This window comes from Vitis riparia, chromosome 17 (genome assembly GCF_004353265.1).
Source record: "Vitis riparia cultivar Riparia Gloire de Montpellier isolate 1030 chromosome 17, EGFV_Vit.rip_1.0, whole genome shotgun sequence".
NCBI lineage: Eukaryota > Viridiplantae > Streptophyta > Magnoliopsida > Vitales > Vitaceae > Vitis > Vitis riparia.
In genome coordinates this window covers 19,355,484-19,376,630 of record NC_048447.1, presented here as the reverse complement: position 1 = coordinate 19,376,630, position 21,147 = coordinate 19,355,484, and the positions used below count along the sequence as shown (strand labels likewise).

General features: G+C 29.3%; 1 protein-coding gene across 1 annotated transcript; it reads left to right on the top strand.

The window, feature by feature from the left end:
* Positions 1-2,384: 2,384 nt before the first annotated feature.
* On the top strand, positions 2,385-4,940 carry LOC117934378 (zinc finger protein SHOOT GRAVITROPISM 5-like). Its single transcript, XM_034856029.1, has 3 exons — positions 2,385-2,828; positions 2,972-3,371; positions 3,822-4,940. Exons 1-3 carry the CDS (start codon positions 2,717-2,719, stop codon positions 4,675-4,677), a joined length of 1,368 nt encoding a protein of 455 aa, XP_034711920.1. The 5' UTR covers positions 2,385-2,716; the 3' UTR covers positions 4,678-4,940.
* The last annotated feature ends 16,207 nt before the right edge of the window (positions 4,941-21,147 follow it).

The window sequence follows — 21,147 nt, the reverse complement described above, 5'->3', positions numbered from 1 at the left end:
TATTATAAATCAATTTATTATAATGGTATTGTTTAAGTTTTTTGGTCAATTAGGACTTCTATTTATCCAAAATATCTGAAAATTTAATTTTTGTTTTCGATATTATTTTTGTTAAACTTGATCAGATCGAATCGATCCCGGTTTCTCTTTTAAGTTCAATTAATTCAATTTTTAATACTGAAAATTGATTAAATAGATTTGACTTGGATTTTAATAATCAAAATAGAACTGATTGAACCGTGGAGGGTGGTGTATGTCATGTATAAAGCCATATATGGTGGGAAGTACCTTGATCCGTGGAAAGATACTTTTATCCATGGGAAATGTCACGGTGCTCGTGTAGCGCAAATAATTAAAGAAATATAGACCGTAGAAGAAGACAAGATGAATTGATGTCAGCGGATCTGACAGCGCAAGTCGAGTGGTTCCATGGAGATTAGGTAGGGTTGGGAACACATCGGCATTGCTCATCGGAGTACACATACTAGCCCCAGATTATTACTTCCATTGCCATCATATCTTTCCCTCTGCAATCCATAAATAATACTGTCCTATAATGTTTCCAAATCTTCCAAACTTTTTTCTTTTTCCTTATTGCTATATATGTATATATAAAATGTATGTTTCAGAAATAAATTTTGAAAAATTTAGAGCATGACGTATGATTTTAAAATAATTTTTTTAAAAAAATAAAAAACTATTTTTAAAAATTTATAAGATTGTTTGAACATTATTCTTTGAAAATAATTTTTAAAAATAAAATAAAAATAATTTTAAAAAAATAAATAAATATTGTTTTCATTAGATTTTTTTTAAATAAAAAAATATATGTCTGTTTAAACATATTTTTTGAAACTTGTTTTTAAACTATTTTTAAATACAATTATTATATATTTAAAAATTTTAATTGGTTAAATGAATTATATTTAATTTAATTTAATTTGTTTATTAAATGAGTGACATGAGATCATCTTAGTTAATTTAATAATAAAAATAATATATTTATATTAAATGAAAAAATATTGCTAAATATATCATTTGAGATTTATCTTAAATATTTTTTGGGGTGTTATCTTGAATTTTAAATAATTTGAAAATAATTTTTAAATAAACTATTATTTTCTTTTATTTTTTAAAAACAAATTAAAAAAGGCGGGGAATGCTTACAAGACACCTTTAACCTTCCACCAGTACGTCCACGTCCAAAATAGAAACAAAAAAAAAAAGGAGAAAAACAAATAATTAAAAAATTAAATTTAGAAGTTTTAACAGAAGACTATGAAGTGAGAGTTTGACTCCTGGGGACAGCCAAATCCCATCCATTTGCCAACCAACAAACAAAGATAACCAAAATGACCACTCTACCCCTTGATTGTGAGTGGGTGTGTTGAAACGTCATCAGCATCACCTTTAGAAAAGCTGCTTCTATTTTAATCAACCAATTCTCTTCCCTCATCTCTAATTTCCCTTTTAAGTTTTGACATATCCCATAAATTTTATCCATTTATTTATCTTTTTCCCTACATTATCTACAAAATCCATATATATATATATATATATATATATATATATATATATATATATATATATATATATACATCTTAGAAAAAATATAAAATATTAAAAAATAGAAATATTATATCCTAATAATATTATCAAGAGTTGTCATCATAAAATAATAAAGATATTCTTATTAAAATAAAGTCAGAAAAATAATTAAGTGTTAAATTTTTATAATTGGATTTTCAATGACCCTTTTAATCAAATAATCTTATTTTTTTATATATTAATAAATTTTTTTTTGTTTTTTAAAATTATGATTTCCTAATTCAATATCCATATTCACATTTAAAAATTAATTCCAATAATTACAGAAATCTTTGGTTAAAAGTATGAAATAATCCCCCAAATTATGAATTAACCTTTCCTATATATTTTTTTTATTAAAAAATAACTCATTTTTAACATAAATTCCCTTTACTATTTCAAATATTTACATATAGATTTTCAAACAAAGTGTTATTTTTACAATAAACTAACGAGAGTATTTTTGTTAAAATGAGATTAAAAAAATAAAGATAAAGGATTAAATTTCAAATTTTGAGTTTTCACTTTGCCTTTTAACCTAATAATTCATAATCAAAATTTAAGTGTTTTATTAATTAAAAATAATAAAAATAATGTAGATACTTAGGATGACATATACATTTATGTATTTCTATTTTTCTTTTGGGGAGCCGGCCTTGTATTTATGCATGAAAATTTTACAGAGTGTATTGATGACTTATGACCATGAGTCTTTGTTTGTTTCTTTGTGGGGATTTTTTTTTCTTTTTCTTTTTTTGTGGGATCAAGTTAGAAGCAATGTGATTGGGTCAGACCCACAAGCTCTTCTCTTTCTCTCTGTGAAAGGAGTTTATTAGGAGAAACTCTTTCTTACAACATTAGCTGACGAAGGTGAGAGCTGGAGGAAAGAAAGAAGGAAAGAAAGCTGCCGAAAAGCTGAAAGTTTAAAGCCAAAAGAAAGCTGATAACCGAAAGAAAAGCGCTTTTATTATTTATTCATTTTCCCTCATGGTCTAGCTCTCTCTCACCCCCTTCCTCAATCTCTTTATCATTAGTTAAAAATCGATATCATATCTGGTGATTAGTGTCACCGCCGTAGTTGATTCCGAATCCATACCCATAATCTCGAAAGAAAAGCAGGAGTTACTCCATGTTAGGCTGCAGCAACAGCGATAATAACAACAACTCTTCTGCTGAGCCTTTTGCTAGCTTGGAAAATGGAAGTAATAGTAAGAGGAAGCGGCGGCCGGCGGGGACTCCAGGTTTGGATGATATGATCCATGTCTTTTGTAATTGATTCTGTGTTCTGGGTTGAATTTGTATTTTTTTTTTGGGGTGGTATTTGATGGTCTGGTTGCTTCTGATTTTCGATAATTTAACTGTTTATGGTCGTGTTTGGCTATAGATCCAGACGCGGAGGTGGTGTCTCTTTCGCCCAAAACTCTATTGGAATCGGATCGATACATTTGTGAGATCTGCAACCAGGGGTTTCAGAGAGACCAGAACCTTCAGATGCACCGGCGACGCCATAAGGTGCCATGGAAGCTGCTGAAGAGGGAGACGCCGGTGGTGAGGAAGCGGGTGTTTGTGTGCCCGGAGCCCAGCTGCTTGCACCATGACCCCTGCCACGCACTGGGTGATCTGGTTGGAATCAAGAAGCACTTCAGAAGAAAGCACAGTAATCACAAGCAGTGGGTCTGTGAGAAATGCAACAAGGGCTATGCTGTTCAATCCGATTACAAAGCCCACCTCAAAACCTGCGGCACCAGAGGCCATTCTTGCGACTGCGGCCGTGTTTTCTCCAGGTTGGATTCAATCATCACCTCCCTTCCAGTTTCATCCCCACATCACCCCAATTCACCTTCTTTCAATTTTAAATTCTCTCACCAGCCCACCACTTGAGAAAACAGTGCTTCTTGACCTCTTCTGTTGACATAAAGCTTGCTTAATTTTCTACCTTGTTTATTTGATAGACTTTGAGGGTCCATAACTATTTCAAACTTGGTCTAAGATTCCCATTTCTAGGCATTTATTTATCCACATATTGCCATTCTTTATTGGGTTTTTATTCTTTTATCTGTTCATCCCTTGATTTCTTCAGTGGCTTGTTTCTACTACCTACCTTCATTAATAAAGACACACAGATCAAGCCATTTCTAAATATTTTCTTGTTTTAACTTTGTACTAAATCTCATGAGAACTACAGCGAATATGTTTAAAATTGGTTTCTCTTTCATCCTTTTTTTTTTTTTAAGAGTCGAGAGCTTCATTGAACATCAAGATGCTTGCAATATGGGTCACCTACGGCCGGAATCGCAGTTGCTGCAGCCGGCGGCGTGCTTGTCTCGAACTGCCTCTAGCCCCAGCCCATCTAGTGAGACCAATTTCAGTGTACCTCCTTGGTCTGGTTTGATGACCCCGAGGCCAGTGGATTCCATCTTCTTGACCTCTGATGGAGATAATAATAACAATAATCCTCCCAAGAAAGCACATTACCATAATCTGGAGCTTCAGCTGTTAACCACACCGAATCCCCTCGTCGCCTTGGCTTCCCCTAAAGCGGATGAAAACCATTCAACCCAGTTGCAGCTGTCGATCGGGTCGAGCGATTTCAATGAGAAAAATGAATCAAACATTACCAATCTGATCAACAAGGAATATTCGGCACCCGCAAGGTGTCCTAGGGAGTGCAATACCAGTGAGAAAGCTGCGTTTGGAGCGGCGAGGCTTAAGGAAGAGGCGCGCGAGCAGTTAAGGCTGGCCATGGCGGAGAAGGTCTATGCAGAAGAGGCAAGGCAGCAGGCAAAGCGACAGATTGAGCTAGCCGATAAAGAATTTACCCATGCGAAGAGAATCAGGCAGCAGGCGCAAGCGGAATTGGACAAGGCACAAGCACTAAAAGAACATGCCAGAAAGCAAATCAACTCAACTATCCTCCAAATCACTTGTCATGCCTGCAAGCAACAATTCCGAACGAGGACTGCAGGAAACGTCGCACCACCGGATGAGAACTCCCTGGTACTTAGTTACATGTCATCTGCCATAACCGAGGGCGAAGTAGTAGAGAACAATCATCATCGATCCGTTCGAGCTAAAACTACTAACCCATAGTTCTTTTCCACATCCATCTTCATGTTAATTTTAACCTTTTTCCTTTTCCTTTTCCTTTTCTTCTATATATTCATATACCAAGGGGTGTTGTGATTTTCTCCACTTAGAATCTGATCAATGGAGGGCTTGTATTCTGTAATCTGTGTGATGTTATTTGTTCATTAATTTGGGAAATGGAGAGTATGATCATCATGGATTATATATGTATCTTTTTTTGTAAGCTTCTATTCAATTGGTTCACTAATGGGGGCTGATCATGATCATCTCTTAAGATATGTGTGTGTGTGTGTGTATATATATATAGCGAGAAGGTTTCCATTTAAGTTTTTATACTGAAAAAAACCCTTATGGAAATTGCATAAACCTCTTTTCAGCTGGATTGTAAGAAACTGTGCTAAAGCCTAAAGGTGTTGATCAGCTAAAATTTATTGTTCTCTTTCAACCATTTCATTGAATGAGGTAAGAAATAGTATCTTTTTATCCTGCTTCAGCTTTTGGGAGTGCTGGATTCTCTCTTTTGGGAGTAGGAGGAGATCTTTGCAGGCGGAGGAGGTCAGAAAAATGGAGGTGACCCCTACCTCCGCAGCATTAAATAGGGGCACTGACCAAAATTTAAAACCTAAAATTTCAGAAAAAAAATGAATGAAGGAGAGGGAGACCCCTTTTGACTGCACTGGGGTTCCTTTAATTTAATGTGAATGAAAAAATGCCATGTTTTTCAGTGCCACAGTTGTAAGGTTAATGACAGACTCACTCGTCCCTCTCAGCCTCTGCAACAAGACAGACACAAACAAACTACATTCATCACTTTATTATATATCTCTTTCTCTTTCATCAGAATCAGGAGCCAAGAGGCCAGTGAGTACAGAAGAGACACAGCATCTTTCCATATATGCAGAGACCATCCACACAACTTTGGGTTGAAGAGAGACTGTAAAAAGCTTGAAACACTGTGTGGCTGTTCTTAGCTCTCATGGCCCAAACCCAAAAATATATAATACAAAGAAATAAAAAAAAGAAAAAAAAGTGATGAATTAACCAAGGGGCTAAAAGAGACGAGTGAACTAAAGGGTTTACCTTTCTTTGATAGCTTTCCCTTCAGCCACGTGCATCTCTTCCTTTCCATGCTGTTGGTGGTGGGATTCACCTTTTTTTCTCCAACGTAAATACTAAATATATGGAGGGTCTGAGGCCTTCTTTTTACATTACATTGATTACAAGAGCACGTGAACATGCTCCATCAACTCAGAACTTGGAAAGATACAATTTTTTAATACCTTTTTTTTTTTTTTCTAAAATAATTTTTTCATCATCTGCAGCCGGGTATATATATATATATATATATATATATATTGGTTATGTAGTAAAATTGAAATAAATAAAAATTATATTTATTTTTAATGAAAAATTGTTACATTAGTATAAATAGGTGACAAGAAAAGTTGATATTAGTAGTTGTTTCTTAATTACTTGGTTACACCCCGAATACAAGCTGACTTGTTCGTTAGATTTTGTTGAATTTTATGTTATAATGAATGAACATTAATTTGTAAATTTAATTGTTTTGAATTTATATGTATATAACATCCCAATTCTATTTCTTAATTTGCTTTGATTTGTATTGATTACAATCAATTTGAAATAATTCAAAGTGGACTCTTACTCTTATGGGTTTAATTCCTAGATTTCTTATTATTTCAAATATGAATTTTGGTATTTATCGAAAGAATCAAATTAATGAAAGAAAAATAGTATCAACATTTATAAAAGAAAATGAAGTAATTTTTTTTTTTTAGCATTTCAAAGAAGTAATTGATTGAGTATAGGATGAACATCAACTTGAGTTAATTAAACAATTATACTTTTACATATTCGGGTTTAGGACCGAAGGAGGCTTGGTTGAAAACAATGAAGATAATTTGATCACCAAGTTAATGAATGAGATGATTTTGTTTCAATTTACACTAGAATATGAAGACCTAGTAAAAATGAGTTGCATGAAAAGTGTTTGAAAACCGACAATGACATAGAATTGCATAGGAAAGAGTTCAATAAATTTTGTATAAGTAAAGGTATTATGAGATACTGCAGACATATTTCACTATAAAATGATGTTAGAGAACAAATGACAACGTGATATATGATTTTGAATTCAAGATTGTCAAATGAATTTTAGGTTGAACTAATTAATTTAGCTTATTATATTGTAAATAAATATCGTTCAATTTGTATTAATTGTTGGATTCTTGAAGAGTTATGGTTCGGTTCCTCTACTAATTATGCAAATTTAAGAGTTATTTTGTTGTTTTACTTATACTCATGTAAATATAGGTAAGTTAGAATCAAGGGCAAACGATCGAGTTTATATTTTGAGGATATGTAGATGGTGTTAAAGGGCATAGGCTATGGTACCTAAGTTCAAAATTCTCCAAATTTATGACTAATAGAAATGTGACACTTATAAGTTTGCAATGTTGAGTTCTAGTAATGAGCAAGTTGACCAAAAAAAAAAAACATGTGAGAAAAAAGTGGAGTTTGAGCTTAAAGCTGTGAGAAGCATAGAAAAGAAGCTTTTAGCAAAGCTAGATAAGGAGGATGTGCAATAACTTGATGACAATAAAAATACATATAACAGTGAAGTTTGACCAAAAATAGTATGATATTATTGTCACATCTCGAAGATATACTAGTGATGATCTTGTTGTTTATGCACTGATTATGATAGACACAAATGAAGAGATCATTATAGTGGGGAGAGTACCGGATGTGACTCTTAATTTTCTTTTTTCATTAATTTAAGTTTAGGGTCTTCCTAAACTTAATTGGTGACTATAATATTTTAAGATAAAAGACTTTAGAGCTTATTTGAAATTTGAAATTTTGAGCTTAGGTGAAAATTGTTGAAGAATGCCTTAATTTTTTTCATCAATTTATTAGTTATTAATATTTTCCTATTAGTATAGTTACTATGTATTTATCTAAGACCTTTTCTATTATTATAAAACAAATGTCCTAATTGTGAGATTTTTCTTTAGAAATAGGTATTTCAATAATTATAATATAATTAATTTTTTAAATAGAATATTTTAAAAGAATATAGGGAGGGATTTTGAGTATTAATTTTTTTTTTAATACTTAAAAGATTTGAGAGCTTTACATTTTAAGATCCTTGGACAAGGTTGGAGTTGACAAAGAACCACCAAGAGGGAGAAAAGCTTCACAAAAAGGAAAGCTAGTGGTAGACTGGTATCTTCTACATGCCTAAGACTAGATTTCCAATCAAAGTTTGCCACCTTGGGATGGAGATTAAAGGAATTTGAAACCATAGGAGTGTAGGAGGTGAGAGCAATGAATAAGTGCATGAGGAGTGGGAGTGATGAGATGTTTGATAGGGGAACATGAGGTGACCAGTTGTCCAACACTTCTAACACTAAAAGACATGTTCCACAGCAAGCTAACACAATTGGTTTGATCAGCAAAATAACAATAACTCCCCCTTCTCCTCCAACTCCTACAATCACCCAACTTGTGGGGGAGTGTATACATGATAGAGTATGAGCTTGGTTCACATTCATGGTAAGAAATGTTTCTAAATTTTTTAATATTGAAAATAATTTTTTCAAAAAGATCAAAATGTTTCTAAAATCACCAATTAGACGGATTTGGTATAATCTTATTAATTTTAAAGAACTTTCAATCTTAGACCTTATATTTTCTAACTTATTTATCCATATTTAGAAAAAATAATGACATCGTGCTTTTTCTTAAATGTGATGCAGGGAATAAAATTAAATTTCTTTAAAAAAATATGATAATTATCCTGATCAATAGAAGCATTTTAAAAACAAATATTTCCCAAATATAAAATTTAATCATACTTTAGCTACTTCTATTTCTACTTTTGCTTTTATTTCTACTTTTTCTAATGTTAAAAGGCAAAAGTTCAATGCTATCCAGGACAAGGCTTGTGCACTCAATCCATTTTTCACATGCTGAAAAGCCAATATAGCCCACCTTTGAAACTATTCTAATAAATGAAACTCAAGAAGCCATCTTTGAAGACTTGCCTGCAAATGCTTCAAACAAGCGCATCCACAAGTGCTGTTCCCAAAAGCTAGAAGAAAGGCCATGGCAACCCGGCCCATGTAGTTTAAAAATGTGTTTCTATAAATCAAGCTAGGATTTTCAGAAAACCTTCTGGTTTATAGTTGAATCTGGTCCCTCTTTACTCCATGCCATGCCAGAGGACATCAAGAGCTACATAAGCTTGAATCCAATCACTGTTTGTGTCTTCATCTATATTCAGAAGATTTTCAGAATGATGGGAAGGTAAGGGAAGAAAAGGTGAACGGCTTTCAGAAATGCCCCCAATGCTCCAGCGCATTTGATAATTTTCTAAGTGGTGATCACAAATTTGATCTTTGTGCTGATGATGTTGTTGATTTTGAGTTTTTGACAGCAAACTTTTCTTTTTTTTTTGGATGATTAATGCCTTTATTTTTGGGCAAAAGACCAAGAAAGGATAAGAAAAAGGGTCCTTTTATAATACCAAATTAAAATTTATTATTATGGTAAATGAATTGCTGCAAGAATACATTCTTTCATTTTTGGATTACTAAAAGTATTTTTTTTGTTTTTAAAAATAGAAAATTGTTTTGGATATTTTAAAATATACTTATTATTTTTTAATAGAAAACAATTTTACAAAACTTGTTTCAAAAGTAGTGTTTTATGATAATATATATTTTAATTGTTTTAATTTATTTTTAAGAATTATTTTTAAAATAATTATATAAATATATAAAATAATAAAAAATAAAAATTATTTTTAAGAAATATTTAAAATATAAAAACCAGATTCTAAACATACTTTTGCTTAATTCTAAAAAAAAAAAAAGAAAAGATAAAAGATTTATTTAAAAAATATATAGTGTTCAACAATTTAAGTTCAATGACTAAGATTTTGAACTTGGTGTGATGGCCATAAGATCCCATAGCATAGCATTTTCCTAAGAAAGATATGTAGAATGATGGCATGCATCAAAAGAAAATAAAGGTAGAATGAGAATGATGATGGGCATAGTCATACCTCATAAGAAGGAAAAAAGGAAAGCACATTCATGGCAGATAAAGTAAAAGGGTTAATATGGCTATTACAAAAAGACGGGAAAGATAGGAATAGGATGCATTATAGTGGATGACCAGCCAAACAAGAGTCAATATATTTGTGACAAACCTTCCAAAAATAAAGTCTTCGTACAATGCCTTTGAGATTAAAACCATTAAACAACTTTCCCATCATATCCATATAAAAGGAACGTCCCTTTAGGCTTTATCTCGTTGAAAATGGGTCAACATTTCATTTATTTTTAGGTTTTTTCTTTGGGAAGGGTGGGGTTTGATTGATAATATAAAAATATATAAAAAAATAACTTCAAAATTTTCAAATATTTAAAATATATCTGCTTTTTAATGATTCATCCAATTATTCTAAAAAATATTCCTTTATTTATCATGTTATTTAAATCAATTGACAACTAGACTCTTACATGTAGATGTTTTCATTCATTTTAAATAAAATTTGTTGTAAGAGTTTTTCAAATATAAAATGTACAATATGGTTGTGCTTTGACATATAATATAAAAATAAATAAATAAATATTTTATATTAAATAAATTAATCATAATTAATTATATATTATTAAATTTATTATTTATTATTTAATAAACAACCTTATTACTTTTTGAATTGGTAATTATAATTAAATAGAATTTGTTTGACAATATTTCCTCTTAAAATTTTAGGAAATAAAAAAAATTAATCTTATTTAGATAGGATTTTTTTTGGTACAATATTTCTTAAACTAAACTAAAATAAGAATCCTTATTTAAATAAAAAAAATCATAAATTATAAAATAATAATAATAAATAATAACACTAATACTAATAATAAAATATGTAAAAGGAAAATATTTTAAATGAAGGGAAATATGAATGAGTTTAGTTGCCAATTGATTTGAATGACATGACAAATTTAATTTTTGGAAATAATTGAATGATGATTAAAAAATACATTTATTCCAAACTATTTTTTAAAAGAGGAAGATAATACTAATTAAAAAAATTTGGAGTTCTTTTTTTCATATTAATGAATCAAATTTTACTTTTCCTTTTTTTTTTTAACATTAAATTTTATTTTCAGATTTTTTCTTTTAAATATAAAAACGAAAAATTTTGAACTTTGATTTGAAATATGAATGGTAGTTTTGCTTCAAATTTTATTTAAATTTGAGTTAAATTTAAATTTATTTATATTTAAAAATTAAAAGTGACTTTGATTTGAAAGGTAACATGACCATTATAAAAAAAAATGTCTACTTTTGAAATAGGGGTATGTGAAAAATTGATTGAATTGAACTAAATTAACCTCAATTGGTCAAATTTTAAAGTTATATATATATAATAAATATAAAATTGAATTAGACCAGTAAGATACAATTTCCTATTTAAAAACCCTATAATAAATCAAATTGAATTCAAAGTTACATAGATACACGTGTGTTACCTTTACTTTGGACCTTTGGTTATGTTGGAAAAAGAAAATATAAAAAAAAAGTAGAAAAAAAAAAGTGAAGAAAATAAAAATGGGTTAAAAGTCCATAAATAATTTTTATTTGCTACTTCAAATTTATTTTACTTATTTTAACTTATTTTAAAAGTTGATAAATAAAAAATTAAATAATTTAAAAATATATAAGTTTCTTAATTAGATTTGATTTACTTTGATATTTTTTATAGGATAACTAAATATGATAAAATAATTTTCTTTTATATTTTGTTTCTTTCCATAGTATTTTCCAAGAACTAAACACAACCTCGGGGTATGAGAAACCTTTTTGGAAAATAATTCTCCTCATAAATCCAAACACAACAACTAAGCCCTAGACTTGTCCAAGTGAAACTTCCTTGGGGTGATCTACATGGCTACAACATTATAGGGTTTTAAAAGAGTTTTAGTTTTTTAGCTTATTTCCATATTATTTGCCTCTCTCTTTAATGCTACAAACCTTATTTAATGATACCATAGGGACTATCAATTAGAGACACACATGGGAGTGATACCAAAGTAGTCATTGATGATGCATTTTGAGGCAACTCTACATCTTTTTAGTGATGTTTTGGATAAAAAAGTGTTTACATTTATTGACACTTATTTGGCTATGACCTATGAAAGATGAATATAAGATGTCACATAAAATGTGTCATCTTTGAAGTATGGTATCACATTATTCCATGTGATTGTGGAAGATATGATTGCCTTTGACTAAGAAACTTCCATAGTCTTATAATGCTTATTGATTAGCATATAGGATAAAATACTTTTTATCCAAAAATACAACAATTATATTACATTTAAGTTGCATATTTTTAATGCATATGAATTAATTTGTAACACATTGCATCCATAATCCAAAACATATTATCCAATGATAGTTGTGCATCGAATATTTACCAAAAAATAGTGAATCTAGCACATCAGACCTACAAAACTTAAACAGGAAGAGCTAACGCACACCAAAAAATGATATACAATTGTGAAAAATTTTTTCTTGATAAATTTTTACTCTTTAATATCTGTATTACTTGTAACATTCCTATAACCTTGATAAAGTTTCAAATATTTCTTTCCACTAAATTTAGTGCTCATATTGCAATTGGAAACCTACAAAACAAACAGGAAAACTATTAGATGCAAATAACTAAGGCACCAATAATAAAAGTCGGTGATGGATAAGTTTTTTACATGTCAAACTCACCAAGATAGGTTCTTTAGAGTCTATCCAAGTACTAAGTTTATGTCCTTATCATCCAATTCTTTAGAGCCTATCCAAGTACTAAGTATATGTCCTTATCATCCAACCCCAACACATCCTCAGTATTCCCTAATCATCCATTTTCTATTGTTTGGTGTGGATCAATCAACTAACAGAGGCATGCCATTTGGTCTATAGCACCAACCTAATCATGATCAAAATAACCATGGTAAACTAGGATACCTTAAGAAGGAGCCTTACTTCTAGGAAAGCCATACTATTCCTTACACACTAAGATAAACGTTTTTCTTACCTCTGACTCCATCCTTGTTGCCCCTAAAAATGATAGCCTTGACACTCATTAGCTTACATTTTCTTTTAAGTTTTTGCTTATCCCCTCACTTACCCGATCATCGTAGTAGAAGATTAGGTGAATCACTCAACTTTTCTTTGGTATTGGGTTCTCAACTTGATGTGTGAAGTCACCATGTATGCATGTATCATATAAGGGAATTGTTAAGCTCGTTAAGTAATTCAATATTTGGTTGTAAGCCCAAGTCTATCAATAAGGGTAAACGTGTGTATGTTCATTTTGTCCTAAAAAGTGTCACACTAATTATAGGTAGGAATGATAACGGGATGGGTTCGGTACGGGTTGCCCTCGTCCCAATCCCGCCCCGTTTATTCAAAAAAATTCTCATCCCCATCCCATTTAAAAAATTAAACGGCACGGGACGGATATGATAAATTCTCATACTTGTCCCGTTTAACTTTTTTATATTTTTAATTACATTAAAATAAATATATTTTATAAATAATTAAATTATTATATTTTTTATAACTTATTTTATTAAAAATGTTTTATTATTATTTATATATTAAAAACAGTAAAATAAAATTTAAATTAATTTCATATATAATCGGGGCGGGACGGGGCAATACCCGAACCCACCTCGGGTTTTTAAAAAAAAATCTCAAACCTGTCCCAAACCTATTTATTAAAATTGAACTTCGTCCCATTAGGGACGGGACGAGGTGGGTACCTGAAAAAACTCGTTCCATTACCATCCCTAATTATAGGTGTCATATTACAAAATTTGAGGAGTTTCATAATCAGATTGTCGAGTTTATGATGAAGTTTAAGGGAGTTGTTATTCGTAACATCCCTTTTACTAAACGTAACACTTTTTTGTCATATTTTTTCCATATTAAGAAATAAAAACCTCTATAATAAGAAAAAAAAAAATAATGTTAATGTATTTCTAAAGTACTAATTACCTAAACAAAGTATAAGATAAAAATTTCATAATCCATATATTAGTACTTTCACTTTTTAAGTTTTCAAATCATTTTCACATGTACTTAAAATTGGGCAAATATAAATTAGAAAATAAGACCTATCTACACTTTAAAGTAAAGATAGAGTGACTTCCAATTTCACTCCCTTAATTCTTTTAGGAATTAATTTCGTTAGAAGCTTCCACTTTTAAGTAGTATATCTTCTTGATCAATATCCTAAGGTCTTGTTTTAGTGTCATATTCTTATTTTAATACTATGCTATTTTCAAATCCTTTAATCTTTTATTTTTTATTTTTACATATTTTTAATTTTAGTTTCCATTTTCACTTTGAGACTTCATATTTGTTTTTTCATTTGGGCATTGCTAATGTCTTTGCTAGATTTTTGTATTCTAAAAGTCATATCATAATATCAGGAATCATTTATATATACCAATAGTATCGTCAACTTAGTCGAGACTACCAAAATATTTATTTTCAAAAAGAAATTCAATTTTTTTTTAAAATTAATTTTGAAAAATATGTTACTAAAAGTATGTTTCATAGTTATTTTAGGAAATATTTTTGACATTTTTAATACTTAAAAGATAAAATATTTTAAGTCTAAAATATATTAAAAATATTTCTTAAAATCACTATTAAAGTATATTCTAGGGTCAATTTTAAAGCCGCGTTCTGAATTGAAAGCGGTAAAATGCAATTGGTGGGTGCAGCATAGCAGCGTGGTACGCGATCTATGGGATTTGACACTTTGTTCAGCCTCTTTATTCCTCCGGTCTTTGGCAGCATCCAGAAATCATCATCGCCTGTGATTGTCCCCACCTGCCATCCCAGGACACCACCACGTGGCGCCATTCAAGTGCTCCAGAGCTGTGGGACGCATATGGTTGTTTTATTGCAGTCCAGCTGTCAGCTTCATTATGGCTGATGTTCAAATCTCATCCTGATTACGTCAAAAGTATTTTTTTATTTATAAATATATCTATTTGTTGGAAAAAGAAAAATAAAGATTATTTTTATTCTGGTAGAACTAAATTTTTTTACCAATGTATTATTCCTTTTACTTAAACTATAATTTTTTTTTATCTTTTTAAAAAGCAATTCCAATTTCTTGATAAAAGTAAGTTTATTTAAGTAGAAAGGTAAGTGAAAACTCATTTTTAAAAATTTAATTATATGTTTATTTTATTTTATTTTGATAAAAATATCTTTGTTATTTTCTTATAAAAATGATTTTTTGTTTGAAAACTTAAGTGTAAATAGTTAAAATGGTAAAAAATATTTATGTCAAAAATAGATTATTTTTTAAAGAAAAATATGAGAAGGGTTGAATTCACAATTTAAAAATTATTTTATCATTTTCAACTAAATAATTCATAAAACTTATTAAAAAGTGTTACAAATTTTCTTATTTAAGCCTTTCATTTTTTTATTTAAATATTTTTTACAAAAAATTATATTTCATTATAAAAAAAGTCATTTACTGAGATTTTGGTATAAAAAAAGTTCTTTTTTAAATCCTATATAATAATGAAAATTATAAAGGTAAATTTTAACTCTTTTTTTTATTGTAACTATTTTTAATTACTATAAATTAATTTACCCATATTCCCAATTATTATTATTATTATTTGCCTTTTTTTTTTATAGTATGTTGCATTATGATTTCTCCATTTTCTTATCCTTCAATACTACTAAAAAATGTGCTCTCAGCCCTATGTCATTGGCGTTTTCTAATAAAGGAATTCCTCAAAGGGTAAAAGCCTGTTGTGTAGCTGTTTTTTCGTATAAAGTAATGATGCATAAATTAGTTTGCCTCTTAAATTTACTTTTTACAAGACAATTGGAGCTTTTACGGTCCAATAAAAAAAAAAAAAAAAAAAAAAAAAAAAAAAAAAAAAACAAACTCTTTCAAGACTCTCAAACAATACACCAAACAAGGTCTAACATCACCTACTTATTAAAATCATATTTATTATATATAATAAGTATTATTTATATGGAATAACTTGATATTATATAAGTGTGAGTTTCTATTAATGATGTAGACGTGTTTTAAAATGGTGAAAACCATATTAGATTGAAAATCGAAACGAATAATATTTAATTACGATTGAGTATGAGTGTGGATCGATTCCCAACTTTAATGTGGGACTGGAGTTGAGGATTTGTTTTACTCTACGAGATATGTCTACTTGTTTGATCCATAAAGGAACACGTTATGTCTTGATACGAGTGATTGTTACACTATTATTATCATTATATATATATAAATTATTAGAATATTTCCAAAGAAACTATTCTTGGAGTGTCTTGTCTCAGAGGGCCCTCGGCCTCTTTGATCTATTTGTTTCTCCTGTGAATGATGGCAATGTTTTCTCCTGGAAGCATATGATATATATATATATATTTCACGATAAATGTTGGGGAATCAAATGAGGAACACAGGGGACATGCATCTATGTGTTCCACTAATCCACGTAATCCACTTATTCACCACTTCGTTTTATTTATTTATTTAATTATTTTTCTAGAGCCTTGTCAATTTGTGGATGACAAAAAAGTCACGCCCATTTAATTAGAAAAAATCATTAATTTTAGAATAAAAATTTAGTTTTTTAATTTCTTTAAAAATAATTTTTATATTTACAACTTTATTTTTAATTATTACATATATATTTGTATAATTATTTAAAATCAGAAAATAAAAAATAATTTTCTAATTATCAAACGTATTATTTATTTATTTATTTATTTATTTAAAAAATAGAAAACTGTTATCAAATGGACCCTTATTTCTTAGAGATAATTTTTTTTTTTTTAACAAAACAAAATTTGTTACTTTTTTTTTATGATGAATAATAAAATATAATTATGTAATGACAATTCCAATTTAATAATAATAATAAAAAGGACCCTCACCTAAGCCTTTCAATACAATACACCAAAATTGGCCTAGGAGTACTTAGCTATCTCTATTATTTTAATTATGGTAAGTACTATTACCATTATTATTATTAGAAAAAAATGAAATTTAGTGGAATATTTCCAAACAAAATATTCTGGACTGTCTTGTCCAAAAGGGCCCTCAAGCTCTTTGATTTATTTGTTTCTCCTGTGAATGATGGCATTGTTTTCTCTTGGAAGCATATACTGATTGAAGACATATATGTCTCTGATGTTGTGAAGTTGATAATATCCTCTCCATTGGCCTTTCTTTTTCTTTCATTTGTTTCTTCCCACTGGAATGAATACTTCATTTGTTTTCATTCAACCCTTGGCATCAATGGAGGAACACAGGGGACAGATCTCCATGTGTTCCACTAATCCACATACAATATTTTTTGACCTTTTTCTTTTATTTATTTATTTATTTTTTGTCCAACTCTGTGGATGACAAAAAAGTCTTGATGATTGAATTAGAGAGCTAGATTATTATTTAGAGAAATAGGGATCCTTTGGAAATTGTTTCCTAAAACTATTTTTTTTTTTTAGAATAAAAGAGTTTGATAAATTTTTATATTAATAAATTTAAAGTATTTTTGAGTGTTTTCTATAAAAAAAAATTAAAAAAATAATTAAAAAAAAAGGTTGAAGACTTTTGTATTGTATACAAGAAGGTAAATCACCAAATAAACCATAAAGTAAAAAATTATTAAAAGAAATATCCATTCAAGCTTTGCATAGGATAATGATGATGTCTTTTTCTATTAGCTCCACTTGCATTATCACTTATATTTGTCTCAATGTGTTTGACATTTAGATTATGTCCAGGTTTTAGCTTATGATAGTACTGCAATTCATAGACCTCTGTCTATGAATGAGTAATAACATTATGAAATATGATTTATTTATTTATTATTTTTTACATTTCTAAAGAAGCAAATTATATGACATGCAAAACTTTAGTCTCATGCAAATAGGTGTTGGATATGTTTTCAAATGGACCAAATCCATCACTTGTAAGTGGAATACAAATATCACAAGGGTGTTAGGAAAACCAAGCATGTTATTTGTCAATATCCTTCCAAAATTCAGAGTCTATTGGATGCCTCGATGCATTGCTATCATACAAACAACTTACCCTTTTATTTTTTTTTTTAAATTAATTTTTTTTAATCTATTTTCTTTTTGTGTCACCTCATATCAACAACTAGTACAATTTTACAATTTTAGTGTGAGTGGAAAGCCCCATTAGTAATAAGAAGTCAAAAGGTTTTGTAAGGTTTAGACAAAGAAAAACCATGATGTTATATAGAGGAAAAAGAGAACATTTGTAAAATTTCCCATTAAATGAGAAAACAAATTTTTAACACTTGATATGTATTTACTTCCTAATAAATATGTAGATGCATTTTAAAGTTGTATCAATCTTAAGCTCAAGTCGATCAATATTTATACTAAAAAGAATGATTGTTATGAAGGGTATCAAATCGATCTTTAGTTATAAACACGGAAGTCTACTAAGAGCGTGTTTGATCAAATTGTCCTATAATTCTATGAAACATAACGAAGATGTGCATACATGGGGATGTAGGATTGTATTGTAAGATTCTATATCAAAAACAAGTTTTTATAATTTATATATATATAAAATCGTACAAATTTTATATTCAAAATGAATAATATCTATATAAGAAAGAGAGAAATATTACACAAAATTCTTATTACGTCCTATGCAAATCATGTATCAAGGCTAGACTATATCTATATTTATCTCCAATGAAAGAATAACTAAGCAATTGTAACTGATGAATGCATGTCTATATGTTTTTTTTTTTAATTTTATTTAATAAATGTAGAGTAATGTGGTAAGAATAAAATTAATACAACTTGTAAAAAAAAAGTATAACTTATAGAAATAAAAAGATTGTGGGACACTCACCGTCGTCTAGCATGATCCCTACACACTATCTAGCACAATGCATGTTCTGCACTAGAGTCATGTGATATTATCTGTCCACCTTAGGGCATAGACGGATACAAAGCAATTGAGCACCATGCGTTCTTGTTTGCCAAATATTAACTATAACAGACATTAATTGCATTAATTGATACAATCGTTACGAAGCTAAAATGTCAAGCTTCAAGGTTCAATAAGACACAATGACGATTATGAATCGATAATCATTAGCATTAAAGACGATAACAGTGCAATTAAAGGTATAATTAAGGCACTGAGAAGATGTTACTTTTGGGTGACGATAAATAATCATTATTCACCCAAAGGAAGGTATGCTCCTTTTTTTTTTTAAATGATTTTATTTATTTCTTTTTATATTTGACTTAAGCTTTGAAGGGTATATCCCAAAAACACATCTAGACATTCCTTTGAGTAGCTCCTTTCACCCTTAACGTTGCCTAGAAGCTACCGGGTACTTCTTTGTGCACCAACAAAGATCAAAATATAATAAAAAAAAGGTCAGTTTTACCACTCCTCCCCACCCAAAAATAATAATAATAATAATAATAATATCATTGTTAAAATAAAACAAAATGAAAAATAAATAAATATATTGAGTGTGAATAAAGGAAAGTGATGAAGAGATTGGCATTTTCCATGTCAGATTTAAGAAAAGCAAGAGGATATAATGCATAGATTTGATGCTTTTGACTTTTGGACTAGCCCAGGCAAACTTCTCTTTTTGGATCTAAAGCTCAGTCACCCCACTCACATGGTTTGTTTCTTGAGTTATCATATATCAACTTTTGATGTGATATAAATTCTAAGATGCTCCAAGGCAAAAAATAAATAAATAAATAAAAATAAAAATAAAAAGGGGAAAGAAGGAAGCCCCAATACCCATATCATCTGAATTGATGATTAGGGTTTGTTGGGCTGACTTTTCCTACTTTTATATTATTAAAAAAAATAAAGAAGGAAAATAGTAGAAAATATTAAAATGTGATGGGCTTTAGATCCTTCCTCGCAAAGCATATGTCATTTCATTAGAAGCTTTTTGGTTGTAAATAACAGCTTTGTTATCTTTATTCTTTCTTGGGTGTGTGACATGTTACCACTTGAGACTTCTTTTTGGTGTCACTTTTTGTTTGTTTTGCTTTCCTCAAAGCCTTTGGGACTGCAGGTACTTTGGAACTTCCATGTTTCTTCTACTCATTATTATGTTGTATATTTATCATCTACTTCTCTTAATAATTTCACGCTTCAAGCTTAAGAAATGGATAATTAAGGCCCCTATGAAATTGCTATTAATTTATGTATTTAGGAATAAAAATGTAGTAGAAATTAGTTCCTTTGGATTCTCGTCCTAGGTTACATCTTAGTTCATTTTTAATTCCTTTGGTGAACTCTTTGAATGAAATATTTAAGAATTATATTATTAAAATAGTTTTAAAATAAAAATAATTTTGAAAGTAAAATTCCTATTATTATCAAAATAAACCATCTATCAGTGCTTACTCTAAAAGTTTTAAATTTAAAAAAATGAATGATAAGCTATCTTCCTATAAGTGGTAGAAATTATATGTACCATTTATTGATCCTTTTAGTGTTTTCCATGATCTTACTTATTTTAAAAAATTCACAAAATTGAGATGGGATTTATTTGATTAAAAGGGTTATTAAAAACTTAAAATTTGAAATTTAACCCTTTATCCTTTTTCTTACGTTATTTTGATAAAATTACTTTTATATTTTTTTTAAATTTATATGTAAATACTTAAAATATTAAAAGATATTTATATTCAAAATAAATTATTTTTTAAGTAAAAATATAAAAAGGGTTAAATTCACAAATTTGAGAATTATTTTATCTTTTAACTAATTAATTTTATATTATTATTATTATTGGTAGAAAATTAATGTATAAATACAAAAAGTAGAAGTAGAGATGCATGAAAGAAATTAAAGAGAGAATTGAGGAATTGTATGAGAAGTGTGTGAACCCCATGGTGAGTTTAACTCCATACTTTTAAGGTGTTTGTCTTTCATGTGAGATGATCCACCACAATGGCTGAAGGTGATGGAAGCACATGGAGACTAAAAGGTGTTTCTTCCCAGAAAAGGGCACTCATCACAACCAAAAAGAAAAAAAAAAGGAAAAGAGATGAAAGGAAAAAAAAAATTAAAACTGAAAAAAATAAAGACATTAAAGAGAAAAAGGGAGAACACCCCACACTCCTTGTCTGAGCAGATAAATGTGCTTTAAACCCATTTATTTTTGGTCTTCCCCTTTGGAGAAGAATAAGGGAATCATAGAGAGATAAAGAAAGAGCTGCTTCTTTGTTGGCTTATCTTTGCTTGTAAGTGACAAATCTTACCAAAGATTTCACTCCTATTCATCACTCTTGTCTCTTCCTTTCTTGGCTTTTTCTCCTTTTAAGTTTAAATTTTTC